A 21,866-nucleotide genomic window follows, 5' to 3' on the forward strand; every position below is an offset into this window, starting at 1 on the left:
CCTCAGTCTTTTTTGCCGCATGGTCCGATGCAGAAGCAGCATTGCAAGTGCCGGTTGGCGTTCTGAGATTTTTCGATTTCAAGTTTCAGACCGAGTTCAAAGTTGGCTAAGTACCCGTTGGGGAATATTTTAGTTTTTCTTGCCTCAGTGATTTACGGATGTCAGAAAAAGTCAATAATTGCATTTCTTGTGGGAAACAGATACCGCATAGAGATTATCATACTTTGTGTATTCCTTGCTTAGGGCCTGAGCATGACGTTGTTGGCTGTCGCTCTTGTGCTTGATTCAATAAACGCACTATAAAGAGAAGGTTGGATTGTGCCAGGTTAGTCTTTGGGAAGCGGTGCAATTATAAAATGCCGTCGGATGCTCCGGCCCGCTTCTTCGAAGCGCAAGGACAAAGCAGTTAAGCCTAGGCTAGAAGAACCGTCTGTACCAGACGCCGGTTCTTTAGAGGTGTCGGTGGAGCCGGTGGCTCCACCGGAGGTTTCTTTGTGTTCCCAGGGTGAGACTTTATTATTGCAAGATGTGGCCTCTCAGGAGGCAGGTCAGGCTGAGGGGCTTCTCAGGTTACTATACTCCCCTCCCTTCCTAGGGTGGCTAGGCCCTCTCCTTCTGTTTCAAAGGCTTCTCCCAGGGGCAGGCCAGGTACAGTTTCAATTGGTGTCACCCCTAGTTCTTCTGGAACTGTGCCCAAGAAGCATATGCTTAAAATGGCAGAAGATTTGATTACTTTGATTAGGGGTTCTATGCCCCCTCCTGATAAGAGACCTAGGGTGGAGCCTGAGCTAGGGAGTTTTGAGCAGGCTTCAGATGTTTCAGAGTCTTGAGCTGAAGACTTGCAGGAGTACTCTCCTTATTCTGATTCTGATGTGGATGATTCTACTCCTTCTGCTTCTCCTCCTGAGGATTTTTCTTTTTCAGAAACTCTTCATTCCATGAGGGAGCATTTTAAGTGGGAAGGTCAGGACTTCTCTGATTCCAGGAAAAGGCTTAGGGAATTTTTGTTTTTACCCCAGCATAGGCCTTTGGCTATACCTCCTGTTTTGGATGTAGTGGAAGATGTTTTTACAGAGGCTTCTCTTAATCCTGATTCTTTGCCTCCTGCTCCTGTTAAACCGGATAGGTATTACAGGGTGCCTGAAGCTCATAAGTTTCTTTTTAAGAGTCCTAGGGTAGACCCAGAAACTGTTAGCCAGGGGCCTAAAGGTGTTAAGGCTTCTGTTGTAAAGAATCCGGTTCCTGCAGACAAAGAAGCCAGGGCCTTGGATAGATGGGGAAAGAAAGTTTATACTTCTTCCACTCTTGCTATGAGGGCTTTGAATTGCCAGTTTCACATTTTGAAATTCCAAAACTATCTCCTTTCACAATTGAAGGCTAAGGTTGATGCTCTGGCAGAAGGTATTGATTGTAAAGAGTTGCAAGATTTAGTACATGTTTCTGAACAGGTGGGTAAGCATTCTTTGCAATGTGGTTTTGATGCTGTACAGGCCTCGTCTAGGGTGGCTGCCACTGGGTCAGTTCTTCGCAGGCACGCCTGGCTGAGGGATCAGAATTTCTGACCATGTTAAAACAAGGATTTTAGATGCTCCTTTGCAATCTGACGTGTTGTTTGGTTCTCCTGTTGAGGCAGTTTTAAATAAAATGGAAGACAAGGCTAAGTCTATGCAGACTGTTAAAGATTTTTTGCAGGTCCAGCCTCCAAAGTTTAGTAGAAATTGGCCTACTAAGGGGTGGACGTATCCTTCTTATGATTCCCAGTCTAGGGGTAGATCTAGACGTGGTAGGGGTAGAGCTCAGGGCTCTTTCAGGCCTAGAACAGGAGTTCTCCTGCACAGTCTTCGGTGAGGGCAGGGGTCAGTCCTTTCGTAAACAGACCCAATGACCTACCTTTTCAGCTGCCAGAGCCTTCTCGTCTGGCAGCACCTTTGGGAGGAAGGTTGGCACTTTTCAAAGAAAATTGGAGTTTAATTACCCAAGACAGATGGGTATTGGATATCATACACCACGGCTACAGGTTTTATTTCCATACCTTGCCTCCTTTCAAAGGCATGCCAGACGTTCCTCCTCAACAAAGAATAGAGGCTCACAAGCAAGTTTCTCTGTTGCTCCAAATAGGGGCCATACAGCCGGTCCCTATGCCAGAAGTGGGCCTAGGATTTTATTCTCGCCTGTTCCTAGTACCAAAGAAGGGGAACACGTGGAGACCAATTTTGGATTTATCTATCCTAAACACTTATCTGGACATTCCCAAGTTCAAAATGTTGACGTTGCAGCAGCTTTTTCCTCTGCTGGGCAAATATCATTGGATGGTAACTTTGGATCTCAAGGAGGCTTACCTTCATGTTCCTATCAGACTAAGTTGCAGGAAGTATCTGCGTTTTCGAGCTGGGACTTCTCACTATCAGTTCTCTGCATTGCCCTTTGGCTTATCTACTGCGCCCAGAGTGTTCACGAAAGTTCTGGCTCCAGTGATAGCTTTCTTCAGGCTAAAAGGAATACAGATCTATCCTTATTTGGATGACTGCCTGATTCTGGCTCAAGGAAGGGAAGAGCTGCTTCATCATTTGGAATATGTGATAGCAGTGCTAAGATGCCTGGGGTATTCTGTGAACGAAATAAAGTCCAGTCTAGTACCCTCTCAGGACATGTGCTTTCTGGGTGTGAGACTGAATACAGCATCCCAGATGGCCTTTTTAACCCCGGACAAACAAAGGAGTCTATCCCTTTACTTCCATCAACTATCTCATCAGTCCGGGCTGACTGCAAGGACAGTCCTTCAAGCCTTAGGGTTCATGGCATCTTGTATTCTGGTGCTTCCCAATGCCAAACTGCATATGAGGAAGCTACAATGGTATCTCAAAAATGTATGGACACAGCACTGCCAGGATCTGGACACTGTCATTCAAATAATACCTTGCATTCAAAAGGAATTTTTGTGGTGGGCTCAGGAATGTCACCTAAACAAGGGACTCTCTGTGACCCGGCCAGAGGCGAGTCAGATTTTAACGACAGATGCCTCAGACAAAGCTTGGGGAGCTCATCTAAATGGAAAGTGGATACAAGACAAGTGGCCTGCCAGACTACAACATCTACATATCAACATGGAGATGTTAGCAGTCCAGTTTGCATTAATAGCTTTCAAGGAATTACTTCCAGGGCAGGTGTTGATTCTAACAGACAACACAACTGTCATGTGGTACATCAACAAGCAAGGGGGAACGCATTCTTATCCTGTATGCAGGCAAGCAATGATTTTGTGGGAGACTGCTCTCAGTTTACAGCTCAATCTTCAGGCAAGGTTTCTGCCAGGAGCACAGAACTCCTTAGCAGATGTGTTGAGCAGACGAATTATGGATCCCCACGAGTGGAAATTGGATCCTCATGTATTTCAGATATTGACAGTGTCATGGGGAACTCCAGACATAGATCTGTTCGCTTCTCCACTAAACCATCAGCTGCCAAAGTTTTGCACAAAAAGGTTTCATCCCACAGCTTGGAGAGTGGATGCTCTTTCTTTCAATTGGAGCAATCTTCATGTGTATGCCTTTCCACCTCTGCCTCTCCTCCCAAAGGTACTTCTAAAGGTCAGACAGGACAAGCCAAGGATGATTTTAATAGCTCCGGATTGGCCTCGACAGCACTGGTACCCATTACTGAGAAGTCTGGTATGGAAGCCTCCATGGCCTTTGCCTTCGATTCCACACCTGTTGTCACAGGAGGACAGCCATTTGCTCAATGTCAAGCTTCACTCTCTGCACCTAACAGCCTGGCATATTCTGTTTTGAACCATAGTGGGCCTCCACTTCCTCAGCAAGTTTTGAATGTTATTTTGGAAGCTAGAAGGCCTAGTACAAGGAAAGTGTACGCAGACAAATGGAAAAGATTTTTATTTTGGAGTGCAGCAAAAGATTTTGATGTTTCTGAGCCTAATTTGTGTGTGGCTCTTCAATATCTTACTGAGTTACTAGACAAAGGTTTGTCTTTCTCTTCTATTAAAGTTCATGCTGCGGCAATTTCGGCTCACGGTGATTGCGACCCACCATTGTTTTCTCATCCTTTGTTCAAGCAATTTCTTAGAGGGGCAAAGAATATAAGACCCCCACGAAGAGCTCCTACTCCTGCTTGGGATCTCAATTTTGTGTTGGAGAAACTCACTCTACAACCTTTTGAGCCTGCAGCTACTTCTGAGTTGAAATATTTGTCATGGAAGACTGCTTTTTGTTGGCCATTACCTCTGCAAGAAGGGTTTCTGAATTGCAGGCCCTTATGGCGGTTGAGCCTTTCTTGATTTTCCATAAGGATAGGGTATCATTGCGTACTAATCCTTCCTTTATGCCTAAGGTGGTTTCTAGTGTGGCTTTAAACCAAACTATTCATTTGCCTACTTTTTATGCAAATCCCCAAAATAAAGGGGAAAAGATTTTGCACACTTTAGATGTACACAGGCAGTTGCGTTATTATTTGGACAGAACTAAAGGGTTCAGGCAGTCTCAGCAGTTGTTTGTTTCTTTTGCTTTGAGTTCTCAGGGCAAGCCTGTGTCAAAACAAACTATTTCTAAGTGGATTGGGTTTTACATTGCTTTCTGTTATTCCCATCATGGCAAGGAGATTCCAGCTGGGATTAGGCCTCATTCCACTAGGGCTACTGCCACTTCAACAGCTTTTGAGGGAGTGGCAACCAAGGATATTTTGGAGGCAGCTACTTGGAGTTCAGTGCATACTTTCTCTAGGCATTATCACCTGCCACTTTACTCTAAATCCAGGGCTGGTTTTGCCACTGCTGTTTTGCAGGGCATTTTGGCAGCTCCTGCTTCCTTGTAGTTAGCCATCCTCCCTTACCTCTGCTTCGGGATTCTACCCAAGTGTGAGGACTGCAGCAATGTGAGATGAAGAACATAGTACAGTTTTGTACCTACCATAAATGTAGATGTTCAAGATCCACATTGCTGCAGTCCAATTTACCCTCCCTCCTTCCCCTCTGTAGTTAGAGGTGGTTGTGTGGGTTGGGTTGTACATATTGTGTATATTGTATATATTGTACATATAATTAGTGCAAGGGTGGTTGGTTGGTTGTTTGCTGTCTTTTGGTTTTGACCTTTATTTTTAGGGTCTTCTGACATCTGGGGCAAGAAAAGACTGAGGATATGACGTCGGTCATGCGCATTTGTACCCTGACGTCCTGATGTCAGTCAAATGCGCCTTGACCGACGTCAGCCTTATACTTTGATATTCGGGCCGACCGAGGACAGCGGACTACCCAAGTGTAAGGACTGCAGCAATGTGGATCTTCGAACATCTACATTTATGGTAGGTACAAAACTGTACTTTTTGGTGCTGCAGTGCTGAGATATGACCCCTCCCTGATCCCAATCACATGGAAATCTTACACAGTCACAGTTATGTGCATTTTGCCTTTTAACTCTGATTGGCTGGTAATCTAGGTCATAAATAAATTACATAACATTCATTTTATTCATTACTGCAGTAAGAATAAAATCTAATTGTTTTACTGGTAGTGTCATTTTCAGAAAACATTTGTAAGCTAATGAACTGTTATTTCATTCTGAGCCTATTTTCTCCTGCCAGATCTGTGAACATTGTGACGGACTGAAACTCTTACTGGATATTTCAATGACTTACACCATATAAGTGTCTTCAAAAATGGACTGAGCTGATTTTTGAGCATTGGTTCTGTAACAGATAAAAGAATACATTTGCTTGCACTTAAGACAGAAATTATACTACTCTGAATTTGGCTCCTTTCATGATGAATTTCAAAAGCTTGTCTAATTTATCTGCATCCATTGCTGTGTGTGTGTTCAGTTCTTCAGCGCTAACCTGCTATATATAATAAGCTAGCCGACTTTGAAAACTTTATATTGTGTGCATTTTATGAATGCATTTGTGGTAATGGTTGGCTGCTATGATGGCTGGTCTGCGCATTCTAAAAGTGAAAAGGTTATGTTGTAGGTTATTTTAATTCCATCTTGGGACTGATGAAGCACATTTGCTCATTTTTCTTTTTTTTTTTTTTTTTTTTACTGTAGCTTATATTCAGCAATGAATACACTCAAGCTGAAGGCCAGAACTGGCATCTGAAACATTTCTGCTGTTTTGACTGTGACTGCATCCTGGCTGGTGAAATTTATGTTATGGTGGACAACAAACCTATCTGCAAACCCTGTTATGTGAAGACTCATGCAGTGGTAATGGATTTTTTTTTCCTATTCTAATACTGTTTTACTTAAAAGCTTTACTGCACTGTTCTGCAAAGTGTTTTGCAAATGGATATATGAAGTGCTCAAGTACTGATCTATGCAACAGCTTGTATGCATTTCCCAGTAACTATCTATGATTCAGTTTTCTCATTTCCCTGACGCTGCTCTAAGTATCTTCCTTATTTATTTATTTTATTTTATTTAACATTTGTTTACTGGGAAAGTCCAATTTGGAACGAGCCAATTTTCAGCGGAGCCCTGGGGAGAATTGCTCCAGAGTAATGTCTTTGTAACATGGGAGGAAACCAGAGCGCACTGATGAAACCCACACGAATGCAGGGAGGGCATGCAGACTCCACACAGAAGGCACCCCAGCTCAGAATCGAAGTGGAAAACCTCTTGCTGTGAGGTGACTATGCAAACCGCTGCACCACTGTGCCATCCAACCCATTTCAAAGCATTTATTTATTTATGAACTGTCTGCTGTTGGTTGGAATCAGTTTTTCTTTATAAGTTTAGGTGGAATAATCTAAAATAATTTTTCCAGTCTTGGTATCATCCCCAGAGAATATTTATTTGTTGACCATGCAAAGTGGGCTGTTCCAGGCACCCTTTACAACTATGACCTGTGCCAATAGCAAGAAAGCAGATTTAAAATCACTGTAGTGCACCATCAAGTTCATCGGTACAAGTCAGGCAGATGGTGTGTAGAAATTGGTGCGGTTGGCACCATAAATCGAACAAGACAGCATATATACATGCAAACACAAAATATTAAATGCGCTTAGACTACCAAGATTGAAGTTTAAAAACCGTGCGTAGAGCTGGTATATGTAGGCCTAGACATATAAGCCAAGGAGAAAGAGGTAGTGGATACACGTTAATAAGACACACTGCACTTTTGTTCTAGGAACATCACAAAGCCGATTTTCTAACCTGCATAGAAAAATCCCTTAGATAATTTTTGTTTGTACGTCTTTAATGTTCTTAAATATACGAACAAAACGACTGTTGAACCCAGAAATGAAACTCCAGTTCCTGGTGCAGGATAAATGATATACGGTGCAGCTCGAACAGGAAAATACTTTTATTGAATAACAATACAATTCATTTGGTTAAGCGCTTTCATCTGTTCGTATACAAACTTCCTCAGAACCAAATGACACAACTTTGACACAGATTATATATCCAGTTTGGCGCCAAAAATATTTAAAAACCTTAAAGAAACATTTTGTTGATTCTAGTGTTCCATGCAAAAAACTAAGCAATACATTTGATCTCAGTGCTTATAAAATATTTGATCTCAATGCTCCTAAAATATATGAATATGTTAAAAATAAATAAATAAATGCACATTTGTAAATTATAAAATATACAATGAATGCACTTGAATAATTTATAACAATATCTACACAATAATGATTTAAAAATGTAAATGTATATAAATATATAAATAATAAATATATAATATTTCATATTAAATTAAAAAAATATATGTACAAATTGAACATATATAAAATTACTACTGGACAAAGCCATGACATACATAATTTATTCAAGAATTAAGAAAGGTTTTATACTATCATTAATACCTGGGAATCTTGTGGCATCTGTGTATATCTGCCACTTACTTTCCATCGTAGCTAAATACACTTTCCAGTTGCCCCCACATACACTACTATCAATTTGTTCTATAATGGAGAATTTAAAATTATGTTGATACCCTTTACTGAATATATGTTTATACAAAGCATTCTTCATATCTTTTGTCTGAATCTTATAATAATGTTCATATATTCGTTTTTTAATTTTCCTCTCCGTCTTTCCTATATAGAATGCTGGGCATACAACACACTTTGCAAGATAATACTACTTGTTTAGTATTGCACTTTCCTGCCTTGCATTTAATGTATGTCTTATTAATATTCTCCAACTTAATTCGCACATCATTAATGTATCTACATTGACTACAGTAGCCACACTTCGAAGTTCCTTTAGATGTTAGCTTGTATTTCTCTGTACGTGTTGTCTTCTCTAATAACTTTTTGATGTTTGGGGCTGTTTTAAATACACATTTGGGATGATTACCTAAGGTCATGCCTATACTTTCTGTAATTGTAATCAAGTCCCAATGTCTATTTAATATTCCTTTTACGTAATTAGCGTATGGAGTGTACCTAATCACACATACTCTATTAAATGCTTCTGCTGTGATATCACTCTTACCAATGTCCTTACCACCTACACATGACATACCTAAAAGGGGTAGAAACTTAATGCCCCATTGCCGTTTCACATAACCTATGACATCTTTTAACATAGGAATAGGATAACCCCTACTACTGAACATGTTGTATATTAATTCTAATTCTTCTTCCATTATAACTTTGCTTGATGACATACGTGCAGCACGAATACACTGTCCTTTTACCACATTCTTAAATATATACGGGGGATGACTGCTGCTAAACTGTATATAGTCATTTGAAAATGTAGTTTTTCTATGTATTTTGGATGCGAACCCATTTCCAGTATGACTTATATAGGTATCTAAGTAGGCTATGCCTTCTTTATTAATATTCTATGTAAATTTCAAAAATTCAAGTCATCCCATTAATATAGTTGATAAATGAATTAATTTTTTCTTGTGTACCATTCCATAAAATAAATAAATCTTCTAGATATCTCATATATAGAACAATATGATGGTAAAATTCACTTTGAAACACATATTTGGACTCCCATTCTAACATAACGAGGTTTGCAAAGATGGGGGCACAAGAGGCACCCATAGCAACACCTCTGCCCTGTCTAAAAAATTCTCCTTGAAATTGAATATAATTATGATCTAGTACTAAGCTCATGTCCGTGATTAAACTAATCTTGTCCCATGACAATTTAGAAGCTCTTCTCAAACTGTTGCAAAAAAATTCCAGGCCAACATCCTTAGGTATACATGAGAATAGGTCAATAACATCAGTTGTCAAAAAAATCAACCCATCATTCCATATATCAGGCATAAGTTTACTTAAGAAATTCCAAGAATCCTTGGTTAGATGTGGAATATTTTCATACACATGTTTTGTCCATCTATGTATTGTCACTCCCAAGTTATATGTCTTGGACCTAGAACCAGAAATGATAGGTCTAAAAGGAGGGTTGTCCATACATTTATGTGCCTTGGGTATACCTATTATATTCGCCACAATAGGAAATTCTATTTTAATAAAATTGTAGGTCTCATTCGTAATTCTGTTGTCTATCAAATACTCTTCGATAGCCAAATCAATTCTTTTATAACCTATATTCACTTGGTTTAAAGAAATTGCTTCATAGTTCCCTGACAAATATAATAAATTATGTATCTCGGCATTGTAGTCAAAAATATTACATATTACAATGCCGCCTCCCTTGTCTGGCTTCATTATTCTGATTTCTTTATTATTCATAAGTGATTCCAGACATATCCGTTCACTTTTTGATAAATTGTCCTCAAACACTTTATTATAAACATCTCCTGTCTTGATATTGTTGTATAGCCAATAAACTTCTTTGCATACCATTTTTTCAAAATTGGCAACTTGTCTATTTGGGACCGGAATATATGAGCTTTTTCTCTTTAAATTGTTGTGTGTCACATATCCTGTCGTTTCATCCTTTTGCCCAAATTGTAAGGCTAGGTTTAGCCTTCTGCAATACAATTTTATTTCCTTAATCGTATCAACTAAATTAAAACCGGTTGTAGGTATAAATTTCATCCCTTTACTAAATAGGGTAAAAAATTCTTGACCAATTTCATAATCTGTGTAGTTATATACATTAAAACCATTGTGTGTGTATAAGATAGAATTGCCTTTGCTTCTTACTATACTCAAACTATTCTCTTGAGTATTGTCATGACAATCAAAATCTTCCGAACTAACCTCTATATTTGTACATATATGTAATTTAGTTTCATCATTTAAATGCTCAGTATTAACATCAAGAACTATAGGGGTATAAATTATCGTTCCTTTCTGTACTGCTGTTTCAGGGCTGGGTAGAATCTGCCCCTTGAAAATTTACTTTCCCCCTCATTATTTCTACCTCTACTTCTAACATTGTAATACTTTTCCTTCTCACTGGCTGCTCTGTCTTGTGGCCAAATATACGCTCTATTGTTCTGATATTGTTCAACATCCTGCTGTATTTTCCTTTGCTTCCTGTTGTATATGCTCATAGCTTTATTTTCTGCTGTTTGAAATTAATCTCTCCATTGTTCAAATGCTATATCTTGTACTATATCTTCATTCAGGTTCTCAGTTTCCTTTACCAAAGTAGACCATTTTTCATCATTGTATTTCCTTAATAACTTCATATATGTGCATCCAAATTCATCAAACATTTTATTAAAAACATAAATACTATCCAAATTATACTCAATACCTAAAGGTAATTTAAAAAACCTAAGTCCCTTGGGAACAATATGCATTGCTAGACATTTAGCTAAATAAGCATTATCTATTTTCATACATTTAATGTTAAGCAATTTTTTACCCAATATTTGTATTTTTTCTTTAATAGGTTCAAGTTAAACTGGATATATAATCTGTGTCATAGTTGTGTCATTTGGTTCTGAGGAAGTCTGTATACGAACAGATGAAAGCGCTTAACCAAATGAATTGTATTGTTATTCAATAAAAGTATTTTCCTGTTTGAGCTGCACCGTATATCATTTATCCTGCACCAGGAACTGATGTTCTTAAATATACTTGCAACTTACCTTGTGTAAAGTCCACCAAGGAACATGGAGAACTAAACACTAACATTGGAAATGACTTCTGTTTATGGGCTAGACTGCAAGAAATCACCGAAACCCCCCCATATTTTTTTCAGTATGGAAAATAAGTGGTTTGAGGATCTGTTAAGAAGGTCGGTCTGTCTTCTCTAATGTTTAGTATTCTGTGCCACAGGTGATAGAGCCCCTTGATCCCTACAAGTTCATCAGACATTCTCTCCCCCAGCTTGCTGCCATGATACTTCTTGGCTTCCTATCTTTTTTTCATGCATCTGATTCGGTCACAAAAGTTCATAGGATCATAGGAAGTTACTAGGCTATTGGCCCTGAGGCCCTTACAAGCCTAGCAAAGAATTTAGCCCATCTTCCAACAAGTCAGCACCCTATACCACTGTCCAGCAGGGGCACAGGTGGAATCCCAGGGGTGTATTTTCTGTTCTTAAACATTTTTTGCTCAATGTTTGGTTACTTTGTCATTAAAGCACTCATTTACTCACTTGGTGTCACTTGATCAGCTTGTTAAATTTTTATCAGGTATCCCTCCTTCTTTTCTTCTGTGTTTTCCAATTACTTTTTCATCCTTCCACTTCCCATTGACATGCATATTGCCTGTCTCTTCTGAGTACAGTACCCCAAATCATGCTCTGTGTGCCCTTGTGGACATATTCATGCTGCTTCCACCATCGTATCAAAATAAACGATACTTCCAGTTACCCCTTCTGCTTGAGTAACATTTGTTATGCAAAGAGAGACTCTCGGAATAATTTGTTAAACTCTAAAATAAAACATTAACAGCATTTGCAGATATCATTAAGGTATATACCTTTGTCTTTAGTACGAGGTAGTTGTTACTCGGATCATATTTAACCTTACAGAGCTACTATTAACACTTGGTAAGTGATGCAATAAAATTATTTTAGTTTATCGCTTTTAAGTGGTACAGGTTCTGTCAAAACACTAAATCTGAAACAGATTCCATTGTTTACTCCTTTATATTGCATGTAGAAATATAATTACTTATTAAATTGAAAAATATTGTTAAAATGAAGTTGTGTGAATTTAACATTCAGAAGAGGGTGGACATCTCCTTTGGCACAGAGTGATAAAGATCTGACTTTAGCTGAGGAGGGCAGAGTTGGTGTGCACAGGTGCTAGATGGTGGAGGCAGGGGACATTTGTCGGCTTCATGAGACAGCCATTCTGTTCTCTTCCCCATCTCATGTCCTCCATATATACACTTACCGGGCATACATATGTCCAACCTACCCAGTCACCATGAGTAGCAGTAGTGGTTCTCAGGTCCACTCATCCTCCTACTGTGAAATAGCACGAGTTTGGATGGGCCTTGCTAGTCACTGCCTAGTAGTGGGAAATACAAGCCAAGCAACTAATACAAGTTGCAGGTTTTAAGAGGAGAATGGCCTGTAAGGAAGGTCATGCTGTCAAAGCAGAGCAGCAAAATGGAAGAGTGCCTTTTGGGGAAAAAAAGCACCAACTGAAATATAGTTAAAATCAATTATTAATAGTTGCATTTCACTGCAGAGCAAAACTGGACCGAATACCACTTGTCTGCAGTCAAAAAGGACATGTTTGTAAACTAAATGCAGTTTGTCTTGCAGGAGTGCTGTATCTTTCATTGTGGTAGATCCCACCTTTACACTCCTAATAACTAAATATGCTGACTTCAGTGTCACATTATTCCTTTTATTATGAATTAATTTATTTTGTTGAAGAAAAAAAAGGATAATCTCTTTTCTTCAGATCATGCAGCATACTCACATATATACATGAATACGGATTGGGCCAGTACCTATTCTAACATCATGGCCCACAGCAAAAAGTGTCATAAACCTGCGATTTCTATGACTTGACAGTTCTCTGAAAACCAAGTAAGGGTTCTTTTTATCATGTGCATAGCTGTTATTAATTTGGCTTCTGAATGGTTGTTTTGCTTACTCGATCCTAAACATTTACCAAATAACTATATCTGTTTCTTGTATATTTGTATCTAATGCAAAAAGCTGCAAATAATCAATAAATAAACCACAGTTCGTAGAGAAAAAACACCTTTATAAAACAGCAAATGGCAAAGCTTTTGGGTATAACCCTTTCTCAATGCTAATAATTTAAAATCAATTGAGTTTAAATACACATCAAAGTATCACATGACATGCCCAAAGATCATGTGACAAATATAAATAAAACAACAAGTGGTAAGACTAATAAAATGTTCTACATCAAAAGATATACTACATCAAAAACATATAGCACATTAAACATATCAAACAATAATACATCTAACAATATTAAATCTAACAATATAGTTTAGTTTGTTGCAATTTAGTAAGGATGGGTTTTAGTGTAACCATGGAATTTAGTCCTGGAGAATGGTCAGCAGCCAATTTGTGAATCCATTCATATTCCTTAGTCTCAAGCAAATTGTTACTATTCCCACCCCTTAGCATTTTACATACGTTATCTATAACTCGAAATCTAAACCTATGGTTAAAACCACATGTGCTTATATGTTTAAATAAAGCATTCTTGTCATTAGCTCTTCTGATCTCTGACTTGTGTTCAGTAATACGTTCTTTCAGCTTCCTTGTTGTTTTGCCTACATAAAAAGCAGGACACAAAACACAGGTTGCTAAATAAACCACATTAATGGTAGTACAAGTTGCTAATGAGTCAAACTTGTATACTTTACCAGTTATCGGATGTTTAAACACATTACTATCAGTGCTCATGAGATCAGAGCAACAAGAACAATTCATACAACAAAATATACCTGATCTAGAGAGAGTGGGTAAATTAAAATTTCTGTTAAAGTCCTTGTAACATAACTTACTTTTCAGTGTTCTCATGTTCCTATATGAGAAATATGGTCGGTCATCTAAAGCAGCTTTAACATCATCAGATGCCATTAAAATAACCCAGTTCCTTTTTATAACCTTCATAACCGAATGTGTCCTAATGTTATACGAAGTAATATGTGTCCTAATGTTATACGAAGTAATATGTGTCCTAATGTTATACGAAGTAATGTATCTCATTTTCAGGTCTGTGTTTAACCTTACCCAAGGTAGAATTAGGTTCATCATTCAATAAAAAAGTTGGTTTAAGTTTTGTGTTTCTATCAGCGATAATCTGATTTTTTAGATCTAGTAAAAAATTAGAATCATACCCACTATTCAAAAAATCCTCCATTTCATCAAGCTGTTTTTTAAAACACGTTTCATCTGTGTTTAACCTACTAGCCCTACTGAACTGTGATGTCACTATACCTTTGAAAACATGAGGGGCATGCATCCTGGTGTTATAAATATACCTACCAGCATAAACCTCCTTCTTATGGACACTAGTATGAAGAGACCCTTCCAATAATTGTACTCTAACATCAAGGAAGGCTATTGTATGGTCTGAAAAATCCATCTTAAATTTTAAAAAGTTTGTAGTTGAATTTAGGTATTGCATATATTCAACCAACTGAGACGACGAGCCTCTCCAAATCATAAAACAATCATCTACAAAGCGTTGATAGAAACATACATACTTATTCAAGGAATTATTATTACTACAGACATATGTTTTCTCCCACTGGTGTAGAACCAGATTAGCGTAAGTATTAGCAACTGATGTACCCATGGCTACACCAGTTAATTGCAGATATAGTCGTTCATCAAATAAAAATACATTGTTAGTCAAGACTATATCCAGAAGAGAACAGATATTTTCTATATGTATTGCTATTACAGTAGCCTGTGAGGTCAAAAAATCCCTAATAGCATCAATGCCATAATCGTTAGGTATGACCGTAAATAAAGATGAAATATCTAAGGTTACGAATAAAAAATCACCTTGATTTAAAAAAGTAATGTTTGATTCATTATACCAATGTCATACTTTAATATAAAATCTGTAGTATCCCTCAAGACATTACTACATTGTGAGAGAAAAGGTTGTAACTGTGTCTGGAGATGGATGGAAATAGGCTCAGTGAGCCAACCACATCCAAACACAATGGGTCTCATAGGTGGATTATTCATTGATTTATGTATTTTTGGAAGGCCATAAAGCTGTGGAATTACTGGACAAGGGACATTAAAAAAATGAAATAAGTCCAAATTAATGTCACCATTAATTTGTAAATCATATATAATCATATTTACTGAATTTATACATTTCTTAACATCCAAATGTGTAATACATTTAAATGCATTGCCATCCTCAAGCAAAAGAGTCATAGATTGCAAATATTTTACCCGGTCCATTAAAACTACCACCCCCCCTTTATCGGATTGTTTGATAATGTCATACCTAGCCTGTAATGTTTTCAAGGCTATATGTTCATCATATGTTAAATTATAACGCTTCATTTTCAAATCTTCAGAATATATATCCCTCAACTCCATTTCACATAAGTCATGGAAAGCAGTTAACACAGGTATACTAGCAGGAATAAAGGCACTGCGTCTCTTACAACAGGTTTGAACAGAAAAGGAACTACCAAACAAAACTTTAAGATTAACATTTCTGACGAATTGTTTAAGGTCAGTTAAAGCAGTGACAAGATCATCACTAGCCATTGGAATAAAACTGAGTCCCTTCTGCAATAAAGAGTAATGCGAATCTTTTAAGTCAAAAGCAGATAGATTTAGAGTACCTTTTATTATTTTTGGCTCATTTTCCCCTGCCCTAAAGGGCTGTCACTCTTTCTTTTAATTGGAGCTGCAGCTTGCCTTGTTAGCGAGTTGTTTCTCAGTGTAGAGCGTTCTGAGATCTTCTCCGGCTGATCTAACTGGAAATGTTTGTGATAAATTCAATGTTAATTGATAAAGTTTTTTTAGCGCCATTCAAATGTGTAACACTACCTCCATTTCATTTGTCGTCTTCACCATTGTGCGAGCACACACTCACACCAGCTGCATCCGACGTCATCACAGTAGGCGTGTTTTCATTCATCTGTTTCAACGAATTAGCAGATGCCGATTCCTGGAGTGACAGACTAGCCGGCAGAGAATCAGTGAAATCATCCAGAGTGTCTAAAGGAACTTCTTTAATATGCGTTACATTATTATAATGCTTACTCGAATCGTACTTCGGCCAAGAGAAGATATGACCCCTTTGGAAGTCATTGACATCACGGATAAGTTTACGTTTTTTAGTGGCTTCAAGTCTGTCATCAAGGGTTTGCATTCTATCAAGCATTTGCTGATAGACACTCACCATGTTATTAAAACAAGACATAGACATGATAGTATTTTCCATAGTCATAATTTCTTCCTTCAGCTCATTTTCACTAGCAGAGAAGAAATCGTTCATAAGAGCCATGTAATCCAGGCTCAACTTGATGTTTAATTGCTGCCAGTGTTTTAGTAGATCCGGGGTAGGCATTCCCATATGAGGGCATTTTCAGGATTCTCAGACCTCTTGGGACAATGCCCCTGTCTAAATAAGCTGAGAAACTGAAACGTTGCCATTGTAGGCACTTGAAAGCACCTACTTTTCTTTGTAGTAATTGTAATTTCATATTAAAATCCACAGTGTTCTCAATATTAGAAGGACCATCATTCTCAGTGTCCAAACATGTTGTAGAAACAAACTGCAAAAGCGGGTTAGTCTCATTCACTAAAAGAGACTTAACTGAATTTGTAGTTTTCAGAACTTCCATGTTGTTGAATGGATAAATGGGCTGCACAAACTCTTCTGGTGTTCCCAAACAGCAGCAAGACACCGGAACAAAATGCAAAAAGCTGCAAATAATCAATAAATAAACCACAGTTCGTAGAGAAAAACCACCTTTATAAATCGGCAAAAGGCAAAGCTTTCGGGTATAACCCTTTCTCAATGGTAATAAACAATTTAAAATCAATTGTGTTTAAATACACATCAAAGTATTACATGACATGCAGCCCAAAGATCATGTGACAAATATAAATAAAACAGGTGGTAAAATACATATAAGACTAATAAAATATTCTACATCAAAAGATATACTACATCAAAAACATATAGCACATTAAACGTATCAAACAATAATAAATCTAACAATATTAAATCTAAATGTCACCCCCCTCCAATGTGTGCCCCTGCTGTTTATCATACCTTTCCATGGCCAGTTCCTTACCCATTATTAAGGAAAGGACAACTGGGAGAGGCCATCATTCATACAACCATTAGGGTAGTTCAAGGTTTTCTTCTTTAGAGCCCTCATTCATAATGCACACAGCTGGTGAGGTATGGTTCATTGTGTCATAGGCAAGTACTAGCCAGTCAGCATGCAGGCTGTTACATGCCTAGCCAATAAAAAGTGATGAGCAAAGCTGAGAATTAAACCTTGTGTCTGTGACATCAACACCTTAACCACTGTATAGTGCAACGAGATGAGAGTGGAGGATACCCCCCCTCCCTTCCACAAGGAGTGTTCCACCACCCACTTTACTCCTCAGTATGTATAAACCCCTCTGTCCTCCTGCAGAGATGCAAGTACAGTTTGGAATCTGGCTTCTACTCCAGGGACCCAAGGACCAGGTGCCTGTAGTTAGTACAGCCCCAACAAGATGCAGTGTTTGACCACAGTCCTCATCTTCTATTTCTTTCATTGATTTCTGTAACTCATCTATGATCTCCTTTTCTGCTTTTTTTCCAAACATTCTTGGAGAGACTCCTAGGCTATTTTAATATTTAGTCTTGGTTTGTACAACATTGTAATGTAAGTTCACCATAACATTAGATCCCACGGATCCGATACATTTTCTTATATTGGTTTGTAGCATTTGTTTTTATATTAACATTTCCTTCAAACTCTTATTTGTATGCTTTAATCTAAAAAGCCATAGACCCCATTTCAGATGTGGATATCTTGTGTTTGGATGATTAACTTCTCTTAAAAAGCCATTATTTTCATATTCTTTTTATCTGACCATGAAACCAAGTTTCTAAGACAGTTTTGCAGTTCTTTATCAGCTTTATTTTTTTTTTGCAAACTTCAGTATAAGTACAGAGAAGCCATTTAGCAGTATGTAAGTCAAACAACTAGCTTCTGGTTTCCTTATTTTTGATTTATGTAATGTTTTGCTTATTTGTTGTGTTCACTTGTAGTTGGGCTTTACCACCACTGTTACATTACCTGTTGAACATGCATCCAGTACTGTTGATGCAACATAGTGTGACTGTACTGTCAGGATGATTGTGCTGTATTCCATTTCCTTGGTATTTTATTTTTTTTTGCTTTGGAAAGCCTCACCCAGCCACTGGGGATGCACAAGCCAGTGCATTTCTTTGTGCTGATCCCAAGCCCAGATAAATGGGGAGGGTTGTGTCAGGAAGGACATCCGGTGTAAAACTTTTGCCAAAAGACTTTATGCTTATAACAATACATATTTCCATACCGGCTCAGTCGAGGCCTGAGTTAACTGCCATCAGTTCTGTTAGCTAACAGGGTGCTGGCGGAAGGCATGCCCAAAGGTAGGAAGAGAGGAGGAAGGTTAGGAGTGTGTGTTTATGACTGGTATAGTGAGAGAGCTAGCTGATGTAATGGAGAGAAAGAAGGTTGATGTATTCATGCAAAAGACCAGATGGAAGGGGAGCAAGGCCAGATGTATCGGAGGTGGATTCAAATTGTTCTACCATGGTGTGGATGAGAGGCGAAATGGGGTAGGGATTATCCTGAAGGAACAGTATGCAAAGAGTATTTTGGAGGTGAAAATAGTGTCGGATAGAGTGATGTTTATGAAGCTGGAAACTGGTGTAATGATGAATGTTGTTAGTGCATATGCTTCGCAAGTTGGTTCTACGATGGATGAGAAAAAGAAAATATTTTGGAGTGAGTTGGATAAAGTGGTGAGTAGGTATGGTGTTGAGAGTAATTCAGGTCAGATGGTAGTGGATTTTGTGAAAAGGATGGACATAGCTGTGGTGAATATGTATTTTAGAAGGAGGGAGGGAGCATAGGGTAACCTACAATAGTGGAGGAAAATGCACACCGGTGGATTATATCCTCTATAGGAGAGCCAGTCTGAAGGAGATTGGAGACTGTAAAGTGGTGATGGGAAAAGTGTAGTTAGGCAGCATAGAATGGTTGTCTGTAGGATGACTGTGATCAAGAGGAGGAGTGTGAGGGCAGTGCCAAGGATCAAATGGTGGAAGCTGAAAAAGGGTGATTTGTGAGGTGGAGTTCAGGGAAGAATTGAGACCGGCACTGGGTGGCAGGAAAGAATTGAGACAGGCACTGGGTGGCAGTGAAGAGTTACTGAATAACTGGGTATCTACAGCAGAGCTGGTAAGGGAGACAGCTAGAAATGTGCTTGGTGTGACATCTGGAAGGAGGACAAGGAGACCTGGTGGTGGAATGAGGAAGTACAGGAGAGTATACAGAGAAAGAGGGTGGTGAAGTGGGATTGTCAGAGAGATGAAGAAAGTAGACAGGTGTACAAGGAGATGAGGCACATGGCAAATAGTTGGCAAAGGATAAGGCATATGAGAGGTTGGACACTAAGGAGGAGAGAAGAGGACCTGTACCGATTGGTTAGAGGGACCAAGCTCGGAAAGATGTGCAGCAGGTAAGGGTGATAAAGGATAATGAGGGAAATGTACTCACAAGTGAGGAGAGTGTGTTGAGCAGATGGAAAGAGTACTTTGAAGGGCTGATGAATAAAGAGAATGAGAGACAAAGAAGGTTGGATGATATGAGGATAGTACATCAAGAAGTGCAACATATTAGCAAGGGGGAGAAGTAAGGATAGCTGTGAAGAGGATAAAGAATGGCAAGGCTGTTGGTCCAGATGACTTACCTGTGGAAGCATGGAAGTATTTAGGAGAGATGGCAGAGGAGTTTATAACAAGATTGTTTAATGAAATCTTGGAAAGTGAGAGGATGCCTGAGGAGTGGAGAAAGTTTTGGTACCGATTTTTAAGAATAAGGGTGATGTGCAGATCTGTAGTAACTACAGAGGGATAAAATTGATTAGTCTCAGCATGAAGTTCTGGGAAAGAGTAGTGGAAGCTAGGTTAAGAAGGGAGCTGATGAGTATTGATCAGCAGTATGGTTTCATGCCAGGAAAGAGCACTACAGAGGCGGTATTTGCTCTGAGAGTGTTGATGAAGTACAGAGAAGATCAGAAGGAGTTGTATTGCGTCTTTGTGGACTTAGAGAAAGCATATGACAGTGTGCCTAGAGAGGAATTTGTGGTATTGTATGAGGAAGTCTGGAGTGGCAGAGAAGTATGTAAGAGTGGTACAGGATATGTAAGTGGGTAGTGTGACAGTGGTGAGGTCTGTGGTAGGAGTGATGGATGCGTTTAAGGTGGTGGTGGGATTACATTAAGGATCAGCTCTGAGCCCTTTCTTATTTGCAATGGTGATGGACAGGTTGACAGATGAGATCAGATAGGAGTCCCCATGGACTATGATGTTTGCGGATGACATTGTGATCTATACTGAGAGTAAGGAACAGGTTGAGGAGACCCTGGAGAAGTACAGATATGCTCTAGAGAGGACAGGAGTGAAGGTCAGCAGGACTAAGACATAATATATATGTGTGAATGAGATGGAGGACAGAGGAATGGTGAGGCTACAGGGAGTAGAGTTGGTGAAGGTGGATAAGTTTAAATACTTGGGATAATCAGTTCAGAGTAATGGTGAGTGTGGAAGAGAGGTGAAGAAGAGTACAGGCAGGGCAGAGAAGTGTCATTAGTAATTTGTGACAGACTAGTACCAGTCAGAGTGAAAGGGAAGGTCTGCAAGTGGGTAGTGAGACCAGCTATGTTATATGGGTTTGAGATGGTAGCATTGAGAAAAAGGCAGGAGTTGGAGCTGGATGTGGCAGAGTTAAAGGTGTTAAGATTTGCACTGGGTGTGACAGGATGGACAGGATTAGGAATGAGTATGTTAGAGGGTTAAGTCAGATTGGACGGTTTGGAGACAGTCAGAGATGCGAGATTGTGTTTGCTTGGACATATGCTGAGGAGGGATGCTGTGTATATTGGGAAAAGGATGGAGCTGCCAGGTAAGAGGAAAAGAGGAAGGCCTAAGATGAGGTTTATGGATGAGGTGAGAGAGGACATGTAGGTGGTTGGTGTAACAGAGGAAGATGCAGAGGACAGGAAGAAATTGGGACAGATGATCCACTATGGTGACCCCTAACGGGAACAGCCAAAAGAAAAAGGTTTGGAAAGCCTTACTTGGTAGAAGTTAAACGATTATCCCAGGGTTCAGGTGGTGAACATTGGAGCAGGTCAGCTCAGCTTATGGTCTTCATATGTGATATTAGAATGAATGCATATGTGCTCATACAGTATGAGTCACAACACACTATTCTGAACAATAGAGGAGAGTGATACTATAATGCAAGTTAGCACAGCATGAAGGCAGAGCCCTCAATCTTCATGACCACCATACTGGCAAGCTAGGCAAATTCGTACATAATCTGTCTTCAAAGGATACCATTGGAGTTGTTTAATTGCAGGCTGACCTTACTGCATGGGAACAGGGAAGGCCGGGGGGGGGTACGGGGTGCAGCATGAGCTTTATTATTGCCTTAAGCACCAAATTCCACTGCTACATCATTCGTTTCATAGGAGCAGATGTTTTTCGTGTTTCACTGCTGCAGTCATTACATTTGGGTAATTTGCTGGCAGGTTGCACTCAGTCAGCCTAATTAACAAAGTCTTGGGTCCTGCGTTGGTTGCTGTCCCTTCTTCCATGATGTCAGGGGTATAAAACATGCGGCCGACACCATTACATCAGTCTTTCTTGCCGAGCGGTGCCCGAAGCAGAAGCAATTTGCAAGTGCCAGTCTGCCGACTCCTGAAATTTTCGTTTTCAGATCCGAAGTCTTCAACTAAAAGTGAAGTACCCCATTGGGGAAA

The 21,866-nt window shown here is 39.2% G+C and overlaps 1 protein-coding gene across 1 annotated transcript in view; it reads left to right on the forward strand.

Moving 5' to 3' along the window:
• TES (testin LIM domain protein) overlaps positions 1–21,866 on the forward strand; it is a 470,958-nt gene that overhangs the window by 436,600 nt on the left and 12,492 nt on the right. Inside the window, exon 6 of the mRNA XM_044088700.1 lies at positions 6,051–6,209. Within this exon, the coding sequence (XP_043944635.1) occupies positions 6,051–6,209 (159 nt within the window). The remainder of the gene's footprint in view (positions 1–6,050; positions 6,210–21,866) is intronic.

Source organism: Protopterus annectens, chromosome 11.part0 (assembly GCF_019279795.1).
Source record: "Protopterus annectens isolate FY-2018-M chromosome 11.part0, PAN1.0, whole genome shotgun sequence".
Classification (NCBI taxonomy): domain Eukaryota; kingdom Metazoa; phylum Chordata; order Ceratodontiformes; family Protopteridae; genus Protopterus; species Protopterus annectens.